Below are 17,352 nucleotides of genomic sequence, written 5' to 3' on the forward strand. Positions count from 1 at the left end.
GCAAGCAGGGTGAAGTTGTAAAACAGATAACAAGAAACCGTTAGAGGTTTTACAACCAGGAGGCCCCAATGGGGCGAGGAGAAGTGAAAGACTTGAAGAATGTGACAAGATTGATAGTTTTTTATCTATTCCGTGGTCAGTGGGAAAGACTGTTTGTTCCTGTGTGTGTGTGTGTGTGTGTGTGTGTGTGTGTGTGTGTGTGTGTGTGTGTGTGTGTGTGTGTGTGTGTGTGTGTGTGTGTGTGTGTGTGTGTGTGTGTGTGTGTGTGTGTGTGTGTGTGTGTGTGTGTGTGTGTGTGTGTGTGTGTGTGTGTGTGTGTGTGTGTGTGTATAAAGGACTGGCTCTGCTTTTGGGGGGCAGAGCTCTCTGAATAAAGATATTTTTGCAGAATCTGAAACTTTTCTTAATTCTTATTAACCATAGCTTTACAACCTAGGGGGAATTGGTCAAAGCTATACAATAGTTCAGCTAGAACATTAGGATAAAAAATTATTGTGACAGACTACCTCATCTCTATACCCTACATATACAATTACTGTATCTGTAAGGTCCTTCAGTTGAATTTCAAACACAAATTCAACCACAAAGAGGGCACCTATTGGTACATGGGTAAAAAAAGCTGACATTGAATATACCTTTGAGCATGGTGAGGTTATCCATTACACTGGTGTATAAATACACCCAGTAACTACAAAGATAGAGAAGTCCTTCCTAACTCAGTTGCCAGAGAGGAAGGGAACCGCTCAGGGATTTCACTATGAGGCCAATGGTGACTTTATTAAACAGTTACAGAACTGTATTGTCTGTGAAAGGACAAAACTGAGGATGGATCAACAACATTGTAGTTACTCCAGAATACTAACCTAAATGACAGAGTGAAAAGAAGGAAGCCTGTACTGAATACAAATATACAAAAACATGCATCCTGTTTGCAACAAGGCACTAAAGTAATATTGCAAAAAATGTGGCAAAGCAATACACTTTTTTCCCTGAATACAAATTGTTATGTTTGGGGCAAATCCAATATAACACATTACTGAGTACCACTCTACATATTTTCAAGCATAGTGGTGGGTGCATCATGTTATGTGTATGCTTGTAATCAGGTTTTTTAAAAACGGAATGGAGCTAAGCACAGCCAAAATCTTAATCTGTTCCTAGTTTCAGTCTGCTTTCCACCAGACAATGGGAGATGAATTCACTTTTCAGCAGGACAAAAAAAACTAAAACACACGGCCAAATCGCCACTGGAGTTGCTTACCAAGAAAACAGTGAATGTTCCTGAAGGGCTGAGTAACAGCTTTGACTTAAATCTCCAGTACATGAACATCTCTGGCAAGACCTGAAAATGGTTGTCTAGAAATGATCAACAACCAATTTGACAGAGCTTGAAGGAACGTGAAAAGAATAATGGGCAACGGTTGCACAATCCAGGTGTGGAAAGCTCTTAGAGATGTACCCACGAAGACTCAAAGCTGTAATCGCAGCCAAAGATGCTTCTACAAAGTATTGACTAAGGGGTGTGAATACTTGTGTAAATCCAATATCTTTGTATTTCATTTTTAATACATTCACAAACATTTCTAAAAACATGTTTTCCCTTTGTCATTATGGGGTATTGTGTGTAGGTGGGTGAGAGAAAAACAATATTTCATACATTTTGTGGTATAAGTCAAGGCGTATGAATACTTTCTGAAGGCACTGTAGTGCAGTGATTCCCGACCCTGGTCCTCGAGGACCCCAACAGTACAGAGATTGTAACCCTGGACAAGCACACCTGATTCAAATGGTCAACTAATCATCAAGCCCTCCAATGAGTTGATTGAGGTGTGTTTGTCCAGGGCTACAATTAAAATGTGTACTGTTGGGGGTACACGAGGACCAGGGTCGGAAAACACTGCTGTAGCTGATTGACTTCAATCGAGGGGAACGGAAGATAGAGAAATGGCTTATCTGAACTGCTCACTCAGTCAGACATACAGAAGTCTCTGCTCAGCTCTAGATGGTAGCATTTGGAAGAATGGTTGTGATACAGTCTTTTTTTACACAACCATTGTGGAGACGTTGCACAATGGTTGTGTAAAGGTTTCTATGCAGACCATACAGCAGATAAATATATCTGTGGTATTACAAATATAATGTCAAATATACAACCTGAGAGTTTACACAGCCAGATTGCTTGGCCTCTGATATTTCAGCAGAGGCAATTGAGATTCTACAGATTCTACAGGTGATGGGAAACAAGTGTTACTCATGTCATTGTATAAATACTGTTATATTTTTGGTTACTTGGCGAACATATTACATTTCCCTTGTAGAATGCAACCACCCCGCTATACAGAAGTATCTTACTCTGTGAAAAACATGTGATCGGTAGTAATTCTTATTGCCCACTGTTAATTCTCCCAATACATACAGTACCAGTCAAAAGTTTGGACACACATACTCTTTCAAGCGTTGTTCTTTATTTTAAACTATTTTCTACATTGTAGAATAATAGTGAAGACATCAAAACTATGAAATAACACATGTGGAATCATCTGGAATGTGTGGACCTAAAAGAGTGTTAAACAATCCAAATATATGTTATATTTGAGATTCTTCAAAGTAGCCACCCTTTGCCTTGATGACAGCTTTGCACACTCTTGGCATTCTCTCAGCCAGCTTCATGAGGTAGTCACCTGGAATGCATTTCAATTAACAAGTGTGCCTTGTTAAAAGTTAATTTGTGGAATTCCTTTCGTTCTTAATGAGTTTGAGCCAATCAGTTGTGTTGTGACACGGTATGGGTGGTATTTAGAAGAAAGCCCTATTTGGTAAAAGACCAAGTCCATATTATGGCAAGAACAGCTCAAATAAGCAAAGAGAAATGACAGTAAATCATTACTTTAAGACATGGAGGTCAGTCAATTCGGTCAAAAACCATCAAGCAATATGATGAAACTGTCTCTCATGAGGACCGTCACAGGAAAGGAAGACCCAGAGTTACCTCTGCTGCATAGGATAAGTTCATTAGAGTTACCAGCCTCAGAAATTGCAGCCCAAATAAATGCTTCACAGAGTTCAAATAACAGACACATCTCAACATCAACTGTTCATAGGAGACTGTATGAATCAGGCCTTCATTGTTGGATTGCACCAATAAGAGAAGAGACTTGCTAGGGCCAAGAAACACATGCAATGGAAATTAGACCGGTGGAAATTCGTCCTTTGGTCTGATGAGTCCAAATTAGAGATTCTTGGTTCCATCCGCCTTGTCTTTGTGAGATGCAGAGTATGTTAACGGATGATCTCTGCATGTGTAGTTCCCATCGTGAAGCATGGAGGAGGAGGTGTGATGGTGTGGGGCTGCTTTGCTGGTGACTCTGTCCGTGATTTATTTAGAATTCTAGGCACACTTAACAAGCATGGCTATCACAGCATTCTGCAGCGATACGCCATCCCATCTGGTTTGAGATTAGTGGGAATATCATTTATTTTCAACAGGAAAATGACCCAACACACCTCCATGTTGTGTAAGGGCTATTTGACCAAGAAGGAGAGTGATGGAGTGCTTTATCAGATTACCTGGCCTCCACAATCACCTGACCTCAACAAGTGCTCAGCATATGTGGGAACTCCTTCAAGACTGTTGGAAATGCAGTCCAGGTAAAGCTGGTTGAGAGAATGCCAAGAGTTTGCAAAGCTGTCATCAAGGCCAAGGGTGGCTACTTTGAAGATTCTAAAATATATTTTGATTTGTTTAACCCATTTTTGGTTACTACTTGATTCCATTTGTGTTATTTCAAAGTTTTGACATCTTCACTATTATTCTACAAGGTAGAAAAACCCTTGAATGATTAGGTGTGTCCAAACTTTTGTCTGGTACCGTATATGGAAAGACAGCAGGGGGACACTTGGAGAACAGAAATAGTCTGGAAATCTTTGTGTCTTGACCAGGACTCAAAGGAACAATTGACTTTCCATTGAGAAATTGGGCATGTTGACTTTGGGGATGAGAATGCCAGCTCGGAGGAAAACACAAGACAGAACAAAGCAACACGACTGGACAGGTGGTATAGTATAGTTGCAAGTGTCTTTTATTGTTTTTCAGACACCGTAGAGTACATAACCTAGAGAGAGCACAAAGGGAGTAGGGGTGTATGAGACATGGAGTTCCCCTGGAGATCGAGGGAGAGACACCAGATCCAATGCAAAGTTGGGCAGAATGCAACGTTATGACTTGGTCTGAGCAAAGAAATTCAGTGGATCTGAGAAGGATAGTTTCATTAATTAGTCAATCATTCATGCACATCTTAAGTTGTTTGTAATATTAAAAACACTTTATACATTGTTGTATTTTTTTTGTTGGCCTGTGGCATCTCACAAGGCGGATGGCTCTGAGTTGAGCCAGCTTCAGTTGGTGTTCAGTTCAGGAAGATTTGTCGTATGTTTTAGAATTTCTCACTCCATCTCTCTAAGATGCGTGAAAATGCTTAGGTGTGTTTTTTTTAATGTGTAAGCAGTAAATCCAAAATGGCTGAAGTCTTCTAAAACAAATTAAAAAGGTAGGAGAAGGGTTGGTTTCAATTGGTTTAACAATTCCAGACATTGCTCATTTCAAAACAAACAGATCAGTTATTTATAAATTAGCACACAAAAATCCCTTTTAACACATTTATCAAGGCTATTGATCAAACACGTTTTTGCTGTCGACAGACACTGACTGCACTGTACTGGCAGGATAATAAGTAACTCTTATGTCTGTATACAGATACATCTGCTTTCCCAATGACAAATAAACTGCTTCATCTACAACAGTAAGAACAAATAGAAATTCAAACTAGAACACCTGCTTAGTAGTTATCTTTAACCACCAGACTCTGGTTAAGTAAAATGTATGGCAACAACAACCACTGTCATAACATAGCTTTAATGTTCTTATAACTATTAGAATGAAAGAGTTGCTACAGAAGGTTGAGATAAGGTTGTATATTAAAGTTGGATTGCTTTTTAAATACTCTCAATTTCTGAATAAGACATCATCATCATCATCATAACAGCAATGTTTTACACCATTACAGAATAACATGGTTTGATTCAAATCGACTGTAATTGGCTGTAATACTAACACATTCTAAAAGGCTCTATTGGAATGAATTCAGTGAACACATTTTTTGAACAGTTTTGTTGAATCATGAATCTGAATCATAAATCTGGACAATAGTAATCAATGGGACCTCCCTGAGACGAAGACCACATTTGAACCTCAAACCGCATGGAGGAACAGAGAACACATGTTTATACCTGGAACACTGACAACGTACGGGTAACTGCCAAAATAAAGGAAACACCAACATAGTGTTTTAATGGGGTGTTGGGCCACCACGAGCTGCCAGAACAGCTTTAATGTGCCTTGGCATAGATTCTACAACTCCATGAGAAATTCCATCATCTCCCATACGTGTTCAATTGGGTTGAGATCTGGTGACTGACACACGCACACACACACCTTTAAAACCCCTATGCTCCTTTGAGACCCCTCTTTCAAAGTCACTGTGGTTCCTGGGTTAATTAGTCCAAAATAATGGGCAACTGGGCATTTTATATTATGCCCCTAAGCATGACGGGATATTAATTGCTTAATTAACCAATTAACCACATCTGTTTGGAAGCATCTGCTTTCAATACACCTGCTTTCAATATACCTTATTGTGTTTCCTTTATTTTGGCAGTTACCTGTAGATCCCCCTATTTAGGACTACTAGAGCTGCAGATAAATCAGTTCAAATTGTAAACATTATGAAAACCTTTTACTGTATTATATATAAAGCAACTTGTGCACCATGCCATTATGTTCAATGACATTGTACAAACTGTCATTATTATTGCCAACTTGTCCACCAGGGATATTATGTTACTGTGAGATTAGATGGGAATATATAGCATTGACCCAAACATTATTATATTATTATACATTATTCTAAAGGAACAAAAACAGTCTGAGGGCAAAATACATTTTAAAAATAAAATAAATTACTCATAAATAAGATTTAAAAAACAATACACTACTTATATATCAGTTCTCTTATACATATTCTATTTCAGGTAAATAAATTACAAAAAACACTTTATTACTCAAGCCAAAATGCCATTGAGAGTCTTCCTCTCTCTAACCACTTACAACTAAAGCAAAAGCATAGTTAGCATGAAGTTGCAGGTCGTTCATTTCTTCATGCATTGAGGGGACTGCCCCTTTGCTGGATCCACATTTATTCTCGTTGACCATCGTCTTTAAAAGTACTGAGAATCGGTTGGTGTGAAATGCAGAATCTGTGGAATGTTGATTATCACACGGCCAAAATGACAAGAGTTCTGCAGAAGCCTTCAGTTGACAGGTGAGACAGATGCTGTGGAGCTGAAGCATTTAAAAAAAAATTGCTCTCCTATTGTATGCTAGCAGGGCAACGGAGAGAGACAAAGATAGAGAGTGTGTGTGTGTGTGTGTGTGTGTGTGTGTGTGTGTGTGTGTGTGTGTGTGTGTGTGTGTGTGTGTGTGTGTGTGTGTGTGTGTGTGTGTGTGTGTGTGTGTGTGTGTGTGTGTGTGTGTGTGTGTGTGTGTGTGTGTGTGTGTGTGTGTGTGTGTGTGTGTGTGTGTGTGTGTGTGTGTGTGTGCTTGTGTGGTAGAGAGAGAAGCAGGGCAGAGGCAGAAAAATTGGGGCAAGCTGAACACAGCTTGTCTGACATCAATCAAATGGTTTGTTTTGTTCTTCAAGATTCACTGGACACATATCTGATTCTTCAGGCTGCAAGAGAAAGAACGAGAGAGAGAGAGAGAGAGAGAGAGAGAGAGAGAGAGAGAGAGAGAGAGAGAGAGAGAGAGAGAAGGAAAGAAAGAGTGGGGATAGAGAGAGGGGGAGAGAAAGAGAGTGGGTGGGAGAGAGAGAGGGAGTGAGAGAGAGAGAGAGGAGAGAGAGAGATGTTATTGTTATGCAAAGGTAAAAAGTCAAATATATCTCAACCAATCAAATAAACCAGCGGTGAAGATGAAATGATCCCGATAATAAAATATCAACGATAAGGAGACCATCTACAGAACAACCAGGAGAAGAGGGCAGTTAAAGTAAAAGGAGGCCATGGCTTCTCTGGACTGAACATAAAACCTTCCTCGCTACGCTTTCTCATTTCTGTCTCCTATACTTCACGTACCGCATGACTTTATGCTCTAGTTTGTCATGTGCACAACAAAGCACCCGGAGCTTGATAATGACACTTAAGAGTGGCCAACATCTAATCCCCTTTCTGTTGTGATTGAAGAGGTGCGGAAAGCCAGGTTTTATAGCATGTCCAGGACATCGCCACATCGACTGAAGGTCTTATCTAATGGTTTGTCATCACACAATCACCGTCGGAGACGCCTCTCCCAGTTCTCTCCCGGTCTTGGATAAATTATACTGACGTTCCCCTCACTTAATACAGGGATGACTGTTCTCAAAACATGACAACCAATTCACATCTAATAGACAGACGTGCTATAGATAGTCTTACAGAAGCAAATGGAGGAGTGTGTGTGTTGCAGCGTGGCTGCGAGAGTGCCAAAACATGGCTATTTACTAACATAACGTAAGCACACGCGTTGTTACTGCCGAGGTTAATGCAGTGAAGGTCTGATGATGTTTTGGACACTTTTGGTGTGTGTGTGTAGATGTAGATTAGATTCCACCAAGGTAATATACAGAGAACGATACACAGTTAGGTGTGTAATTTATGGGAACAGTAGTTCATGTGCAGGTGTAACCTATTGCTTATTTTGAGCCAATAGATTACTAAAACAGATTCTAAAACAGTTTTCTTAACCCTCATTGGCTCTTGCACTGTAGGTTAGACAGTAGTTAATGTGCAAGCATTATTTGTTCAATTAATCGATTCCCTGACTTGCATTTAGGGGTCTCTATGTTGACTCCAGGTAAACGTAGCAGAGGGAGTAAACAGTGTGCCGTGTAAAATGAACATCCTGCTGAATGATTCTCTAGAGGACTAGAGCAGCAGCAGTAGAGCAGGCCCCATCCAGTCACATTAGTTCGGAATAATTCCACCATAAAAGGCTAATGTATCAGACCTGCATATAGGCCTTAGTCCACACACGCACACTGAAGCACCCACACACATCAGCACCCTCGCACACACACACACAAGTGCATGTACCCGAACACAGGCATGCAGAGCAGATGTAGACACAGACACGTGAAGACACAGGCGCGCGCGCACACACACACACACACACACACACACACACACACACACACACACACACACACACACACACACACACACACACACACACACACACACACACACACACACACACACACACACACACACACACACACACACACACACACACACACACACACATCAGCACCCTCACACACACACACAAGTGCATGTACCCGAACACCGGCATGCAGAGCAGATGCAGACACAGGCGCGCGCGCACACACACACACACACACACAATAATACAAGCAGAGGGGAGGCGGGGGATTGAAACGGATGAGAGGTGAGAAATAAAGCAGCATTGAAAGGTCTCTCTTTGGAGACAGAAAACAGTTCCACCAAACAGAGGAAAATGAACATATTCTCAGCAGCCAGCAGATCTGAATGTATTCCACTCAAAGGCCAGGCGTATGTAGCATTTTGTTTTCATTAGAGGGGTTCTCTTGATCGACGGAGCCTTTCACTCGTATGAATGCGGCTCATCCACCTATTCTACATCACTTTAAAACCTGACTAACTACAACATATTCCGGATCAGTTTTTCATAATTCCACAAGTGAAAACATGCAGCCGTGATTTTGTAGGCTAAATGATGTCACATGAAAAATTTGAATTTGCTGTTCAGTTCAAACACAGTGCATACACATCCAGAGAGTTAAATATGTTCGTTTTTGATATAAAACCCAACGTTGCACTCAATAAACAATGTGTGCATCAAACACCGTGCAGGTACGTATTTATTTTTCAACCAACGTTCAGATATTATAGTTTCTCTTCGCTTTGGACTCAGTACTAATGGAGCATAGTTCAATTGGTCTAATTAACTACATAATTACAGAGTACAATAATTAGACAACTGATAGTGTACTGATAGCCTAAAAGCAGATGGGTCTCAGAGATAGAAGTAAACAGTAACCAGCTGAGTAAATCAAGAGACAATCCAACCAAGTCTCAATGTAAAACTATACAGTCCCCGTAGGAGACAACCTTATCCAAGAACCATTCTGACATTTTAGATGAAAACCAATTTCAGCTGATTTGATCACAGTTCTGTAAGTTGTTGACAGAAGCCCAGCCAAGAAAGGCCACTCTGTGATGGGTCTGAAAAGGGTCCTGTGTTGTTAGTGGCAACAGCTACTATAGAGTCACCTGCTGCCCTCCAAAAAAACACATAGTGTGTCTAAGCCACCTGCCGATGGAGCTGCTGCTGACTGCTGTCCTCTCCATCAGAATGACAGCTTTTAAAGATGCATCCTCCCAAAACTGACAGCAGGAAAAGCTTTTAGGAGCGCAGTGAGACTATCTGCACAGCTTCCAGCCCTCCATTCGATTTTAACCCCCTCTCCACTACCACATCCTTCAAGTCAGTCAGAGACAGGAAAATGACATTTTCCAGGAGCAATATCAAGCCTCCCCTATTTCCCCTCTCAAGGCAAACTGCCTCATAATGAATTTACCGTGAAGCGAGTGCAAGTTACATAGTTTCGCTGGGTGCAATGGCAAACAGAAACCACACCATCTGAGTGCAGTGACCTTAACCACGTGGTGGCGAACACACAACTTATGTATTCATAAAGTGTGTGACAAATTCTGTCAGCACATTACTCTGGTGGAGGCATTAACCATGCATTATTTATCTTCATGCTTATATTTCACATGGACATTCTCAGTCCCTTTGAAGTTAATTCCCCCCCGTGATAAAATGCCTCCCTTCTTCTTACTATGTTGCAACTTATGATACTCCTGGTTTTGTTGCTATATAGAAGAACAAGTTGCCCGTCCAAAACAATTTCAGTCTACAAAACTGCATCAGTCCTCCAGATTTGTACAGTACACTGGCAAGTTACATTATACTAAATGCTGTAAAATAAATATTCCATATCCTCCCTTTTAGATGGTAGACCCATAAGATGTCCGCATTGAACATCACACACACGTTCTTAATGTGTTTCCCCTCTGGTCAATTTATGGTAAAGCGTGGAGAGAAAGAATGTCAGCTTGGATTAGCAGGTGAGCTGGTATAGACCGATCTCATTTGGGATAGACCATGTGTCTATTCTGCAGCAAATACTGGGCCCCTAGCTATCTCCTTCTCAGTGTGCATTGGGAATTAATTAGGAAGTCAATGAGGAAATGAGGCTGAATCATAAGAGTCGAGTGGCCGCCGTTTGGACTGTTGAATGTCTCAGTGGCTTTGCCTCTTTCATGCTTTGTACTTCAATCTCTCCTGTTTGATGGTATGCCCTCAAGCTGCCCCCGCCTGCTCGTTGATATCTAACTTTTACAGAGCTGTAAAGCAGTTTCTAAACCTCCCTCCACTGAGCTTCTAATCGGTGCATCTCACCAACACCGGGCAGTGCCAAGCGAGAGGGCCTCAGCGGAGCCCGCACTGAGCATGATTATAAATCATGAAGCCATCACACAGGGGATGATCACTGGAGAAAGATGGGTTTGGAAATAACCTCCCCTCCTCCTCCTCCTCTTCCTCTTCCCGCTGGCGCTCAAGCTGTTTTCTGCTCCGGCACACAATGCATTGTAGTTGGTCAATATTTTAGCATTCCAACACCTTCATAAAAAACAAACCCAAAGTCACTACTCTACTTCCCAGTGCTGGAAGCAGTCAGCAGCCTCATCCTCAGACGGCCATCAATTGCCTCTGCCACCCCTCCAGGCATTTCTGCAGCTGCTAAGCAGCAGTTCGATACGGTTGCCAGATTTATGTTGGTAAAGTGTTCTCTACAGGACTGTCCATATGGTCGTTTATGCTGCCATTGAGACAGGGTCTGTTGTCTGCCCCGGTCCAAATAAATAGCCTACTGCTCATATTTTCACCCACCCTATTTTATCAGTTCTGCAAATACTCTGCAGTTGCACTGTCAGTCTCAACATATTTCTGCAATGATGTCTAATGCCTGCAACCAGCAGATTCACATTCCTAGCCTATAAACCTTTGAACAGACTGAAATGCTCTTGCATTTTAATGAGATGGAATGTCAACCCTGATTAAGGAGCGTTTTCCGCTTTGAAGACACATGCAAGCTTACACAGTGCCTTCAGAAAGTATTCATACCCCTTCACTTATTCCCCATGTTGTTACGTTACAGCCTGAATTTAAAATGGATGAAATTGTTGTGGTTCTTTTGCCATCTACAGACAACACCTTGAAATGACGAAGCAAAACTTGGTTTTAGAAATGTTAGCAAATGTATTTAAAATTAAATACGGAAATATCTCATTTAGACAAGTATTCACACCACTTTGCTATGACACTCCAAGTTGAGCTCAGGTGCATCCAATTTCCATTGGTCATCCTTGAGATGTCACTACAACTTGATATGGATCCACCTGTGGCCAATTCAATTGTTCTGACAGGATTTAGAAAGAAACACACCTGACTATATTAGGTCCCACAGTTGACAGTGCATGTCAGAGTAGAAGCTATACCATGAAGTCCAAGGAACTGTCCGTAGATCTCGAGATAGAATTGTGATGAACCATATATCTGGGGAAGGGTATTAATCCATTTCTAGAGTGTTTAAAGTTTCCAAGAACACAGTGGTCTCCATCATTGGGAAATGATCGAAATATGGTACTACCGAGACTCTGCCTAGAGCTGGCCGACCAAACTGAGCAACCGGTCAAGAAAGACCTTGGTCAGGGAGGTAACCAAGAACCCAATGACCACTCTGACAGAACTACAGAGTTCCTTGGCTGAGCTGGAAGAACCTGCCAGAAGGACAACAGTCTCTACAGAACTTCACCAATCTGGGCCTTGAATTTTCAAAAAGGCACCTGAAAGACTCTGAGAGCATAAGGCACAAATATTCTGTGGTCTGATGAGACTAAAATTGAAACCTTTGGCCAAAATGCAAAGCACTATGTCTGGACACCATCCCTACCGTGAAGCATGGTGGTGATAGCAACATGCTAAATTGGTTGCTTTTTAGCGGCAAGGACTGGGAGACTGGAAAGCATACAGGGAACAATGAATGGAGCCATATTGAGGCAAATCATTGATGAATGAACCTGCTTCAGAGTGCAAACAACCTTAGACTGGGACAAATACTGACGTTCCAACAGGACAGTGACCCCAAGCATACAGCCAAAGCAACTCTGGAATGGATTCAGAACAATAATGTGAAAGTCCTTGAGTGGCCCAGCCAAAGCCCAGACTTGAATCCCATTGAAAATCTGTGGAAAGACTTGAAGATTGCTGTACTCTGTCTGTACTTCATTTTCATTAAATGTGCAAACATTTCTAAAAAACAATTTGTCATTATGGGGTATTGTGTGTAGATGGGTGAGATGTATTTTTTAAATCAGTCTGTAACACAACAAAATGTGGAATACGTCAAGGGGTATGAATACTTTCTGAAGTCACTGTACATATGCATGTGCTGCTGCTATAGCTCTTATGAATGTGTGCGTGAAGGATTTGAGGAGCAGGTCTTTCAGTCTGACAATGTGACTCTAAGTGTTTGGGGATTTGTGGCACGCATCATTGTGTCTCATGGGGATGTGTTCCTCTCTGGGCAATCCTCTACTGACTGACTGTCATGCAAGAGAGAGGGGGGAAAGAGAGAGATTGGGAGAAGGGTTTGGGGCAGCAGTAAGAGAGGGGGAGAGAGAGAGAGAGTGAGTGTAATGCTTACTGTTCATTTTCTATAGTTTATTATCTATTTCACTTGCTTTGGCAATGTAAATATATGTTTGACATGCCAATAAAGCCCCTTAAGGGAGGGAGGGAGGGAGGGAGGGAGGGAGAGGGAGGGAGAGAGAGAGAGAGAGAGAGAGGAGAGAGAGAGAGAGAGAGAGAGAGAGAGAGAGAGAGAGAGAGAGAGAGAGAGAGAAAGGGTTGGGGGCAGCAGTAAGAGGGGGAGAGAGAGAGAGAGAGAGAGAGAGAGAGAAAGGGTTGGGGGCAGCAGTAAGAGGGGAGAGAGAGAGAGAGAGAGAGAGAGAGAGAGAGAGAAAAAGGGTTGGGGGCAGCAGTAAGAGGGGGAGAGAGAGAGAAAAGGGTTGGGGGCAGCAGTAAGAGGGGGAGAGAGAGAGAAAGAGAGGGGGGACAGCAGTAAGAGGGGGAGAGAGAGAGAGGGGGGGACAGCAGTAAAAGGGGGAGAGAGAGAGAGAGAGAGTGGGGGGCAGCAGTAAGAGGGGAGAGAGAGAGAGAGAGAGAGAGGGTGGGGGGACAGAGTAAGAGGGGGAGAGAGAGAGAGAGGGGGGACAGCAGTAAGAGGGGGAGAGAGAGAGAGAGGGGGGGGGGGCAGAGTAAGGGTGCCTCTCAATTAATCCATCAAAGTCTATGATACTGTATTTTCATGTCGCCCCATAAATAGCAGGCTGAAATTGAAGTTTCCTAGAGAAACAAATTGACCTTTCATGTACAAACACACATAACTGCCTTTCACACATTCTACAGTTCTATATGTCTGCGTGACATGACCTTTATATTGAGAATGATGGCCTTGACTGATGTTAATAATGCCAAGCTGAGACTGTAAAGAAGACTAATATTAGTCTGTTATAACTTGGGGTTGTTTGTTCTCTGCGAAAGCAACTTTTCCCATCATAGATCGGATATAGGAAAAAAGCTAATATTCTGCCAAAAATAATATAAGGCCTCTATTGTTACATATATATATATATATATATATATATATATATATATATATATAAAAGTCCCGCACCCTTTTTTCTTTTTGCACTGTTCTTGAGTGTGAATGAATCATTTTTATTTTCTAAGACAAGGGAATAAAGGTTTCCTTTGTGAACAGAGGATCAGAAATGACAAAACAGTGATGATTGTGTTTGTTTGGAAAGTGGGACGTGATACTGGTGGTAAATTGGTCGTCACAGTGCAAAGAAAGAGGAGGAATGGAGGAGAGGTAGAATTCAAAGAGATGTCAGACAGGGTGGTCTGTCACCAGGGAAGTGTGGGGTGTGTGAGTACACTGAGTAGCAAGTGTGCTGGAGGAGGGGGGTCTGGATAAAAGCATACCTACCCACCACCTCGATCTTTGTGACCGCGGGGGACAGGGGAAATGGGGAAAGAGAGAGAGAGAGAGAGAAGGCAGCAGTATCAGTATGTGTGACTAGGGAGAAGCAGGTGGGAGAGGACACCCAAACACTGCCACTCTCATACTGTTCCATTCTGTTTCATGTCCCAGGCTCAGTACAGCACAAGGCACCAGGATAAACAGAATAAATCAAGCCGCCTTTGTTTGACAGTTTGAACGGCTGGATTTGAGCTGTTGAATGCGTTTTTATGGCCACGGTAGATAGCAGAGGACACACAGACTACACACAGTAAACCCCTTTCCCCTGTCACAAAAACATACAGTCACTTCAGTGGAATACCGACCCAAGCATAACATCTACACCAAGTCAGTCTGCTATACTGTGTCACTAATCAACTCAAAGACATCTACATAGACCAGATGAAACTACGCCTGCAAAAGTCTAAATCCTGTCTGTTTTATACATGACATTACAAGCACAGAGAGGAAATCCCCAGTGGAAACACACAAAAAAAAATAGGTTCATAATATTTCAACCTCAATCTAAAAGGAGGTATATCTCATGAATTATTGAAACATCATTATTTCCACAATCTGGATTCCCATTGTGAAAACACCACGCAGTGAGCATGGCTGCCACAGCTGCAGTAGCAGGCCAACCAATTGTCTTGAATCTCAGAGATATACAGCACAGTGCACAGTGAGTCCCAAAGGGCACCCTATTCCCTATATAGTGCACTACTTTTGACAAGAGACGGGCCCTGCTCAACAGTAATGCACTGCATAGGGAGTCTGGTCCCATTTGGGAACACCTTATACAGTTAGATGTATGGATTATTGTTAGGCTGAATAATTGTTTTATTTCGCATAATTGTCTGACTGGTGCCACATGTTGGAATGGCGGGTGTGTCAAACCCGAGAGGTGAACCATCCATCACATCATATATTAATCAGCTTTCTCTCTTTCTGTGGACGGTCGGTTGAGTCCACACGGGAAACGAGAGCAGCAATAGCAAATCACTGCACCAACGTTCAAACTGCCAGACTCATCGTCCCACCCGCCGCAGACTCATTCGTGAGTACTGGGTGGGGGGGTGGTGGGTGGGGGTGGGGGGAGGGTGGAGAGAGATAGGGGGAGAGAACAGGGGAGAGTGCAGGCGAGCAGCAGGGAATGGGGATGGTTGGGTGTTGATGGATGATGTGCCAAGAGATCGGTGATGGCATGGTAACGAGGCCGTCTGCTTGACTTGACCTATTGATAGTGGAGCAGCGAAGGAGCACAGGGCTAAGGGATGGGTCTCGCTCCCACAACGGTCCCCCCCGCCTCGCCTCGCCTCGTAACGCTATTACAGCCATGTTGTGTTCCGGACTCGTGTTTCCCAGACTGGTCTCTCTGCGTCTCTATCTCTATCTCTGGCGGTGGAGGATAACAGTACATAGCAAAGACCATTTCAGGTTCTCTTAATGCACAACTACAGACTCTGACTGGGGCCCTAAGCAACAACTACACAGCCCCCAAAATCACAGGTGGCCGGCGGCACCTTAATTGGGAAGGATGGGCTCATAGTAATGGTTAGATGGTTTCCATGTGGTTTCCATGTGTTTAATACCACTCCACTCACTCCATTCCAGTCATAGTTATGAGCCATCCTCCACTAAGCAGCCTCCTGTGCCCACAATCTATCATGACATTCATATGTTGATATTGTTGTGAAGGTGAACACATCAACACATAAAAGCCTGTTTACAGCTTGTCTGAATATGATCTAGGTTGGAACAATGTTAGTGGTGGGTCACCGCCAAAGAGGCTTGTAATCTTACTTAGCAGGAAATGTAACAATAAGTAATGTGTAAGTATGAGAGTGGTTACTGTACTGTATGATAGAACTTGGGCCCCAGTGACAGATAAGAGAAAGAGCCTCCTCCTCCTCTTCTCCTGTCCTGAACTAGATGTCCAATTGGTTCCCTCACAGTTTCTCCTTAGTTCACACTGACCAGCCAGCCAACATCCATCATGTCCAGGATCCCCTGGCTGGTCAGCCATACCCTGGCTGGTCTGGGGAGGAGAGGGGACCTCAGTCAGCTCATACAACCAGTAGTGCACAAGTAGTGCACTAGGGAATAGGGTGCCATTTGGGACAACCAGGTACAGCGCTGCTGTTTGGCTCAACTGAAGCGCAGGACAACGGGAGAAATACTTGGACAGAGAAAAGAGAAACATGTCAGACAGACAAATTGAGTTAGTGAATCAAAGGAAGACCTCAATTTGTGGCATACTTTCCGCTTTGGATTGCAGCAGGGGCTGTTGTACTGTTGTAGCAGGCTTGTTAGTCTAGTATTGATCACACATCTCATTAGTAAGCACACCGTGAATGGGTCATGGCTCCACTCAAAATTGAATATCCTCACTGAAGTTCTTGGACTTGGTTCAAGTTAGCTACACAGAGTTCAGTCATCTTTGCTTGCGGGTATCAATTTGTGATGAGAGTGGTGAGGTCAATATGTCCCCTACGTAACCTAACTTTACTCAATCTGACCTGACCCGACTTCATGCAATTCACTAGGAATTGCCGGGAACCTCACGATACAATGTTATCACGAGACTTACAGTAGGTGCCAATACGATATCTATTGTGAGTCTCACGATTGCGATTCGAAGTTCCAAAAGTATTGCTCACCACATGTCTGCTACAGAGGGACAAGAGAGAGACATAACAAATCAGGCACGGAAATAAAAGTGCTGGAAACAAATGTAAAAAGATGACGGAGAACAATATAACTGGATTGATTTTGGTTCCGCCTCACTTCAATTCACAGTGCATCACTTGTTCTAGTGACAACCTAGCTAAATGGAAAAGGTATTTAGATAAATGAACGAAACACGGTTGATAAGCACGCTCACTGTACTTGCTTCTCTGTAAGGTCATACCATCAAAGCACAATAAAGGAACTATACCATCAAAAATCATCAAATGCACCAATGCTTTCATATGAACTAGCATCTTATTTTTTGGTCGAGCTACGATGTTGGACACAAGAGACACACAACAATAACATCTCTGCCCTCTGCGCACAGGGGGAG

The 17,352-nt window shown here is 42.6% G+C and overlaps 1 protein-coding gene across 2 annotated transcripts in view; it reads right to left on the reverse strand.

Moving 5' to 3' along the window:
• Positions 1 to 4,056: 4,056 nt before the first annotated feature.
• Positions 4,057 to 17,352, reverse strand: part of zmat4a (zinc finger, matrin-type 4a) — a 151,579-nt gene continuing 138,283 nt past the window's right edge. For both annotated transcript variants that reach the window (XM_052461771.1, XM_052461770.1), the window contains one exon: positions 4,057 to 6,785. In XM_052461771.1, the coding sequence (XP_052317731.1) occupies positions 6,758 to 6,785 (28 nt within the window). In that variant the 3' untranslated portion in view covers positions 4,057 to 6,757. The remainder of the gene's footprint in view (positions 6,786 to 17,352) is intronic.

This window comes from Oncorhynchus keta, chromosome 14 (assembly GCF_023373465.1).
Source record: "Oncorhynchus keta strain PuntledgeMale-10-30-2019 chromosome 14, Oket_V2, whole genome shotgun sequence".
Taxonomy (NCBI): Eukaryota; Metazoa; Chordata; class Actinopteri; order Salmoniformes; family Salmonidae; genus Oncorhynchus; species Oncorhynchus keta.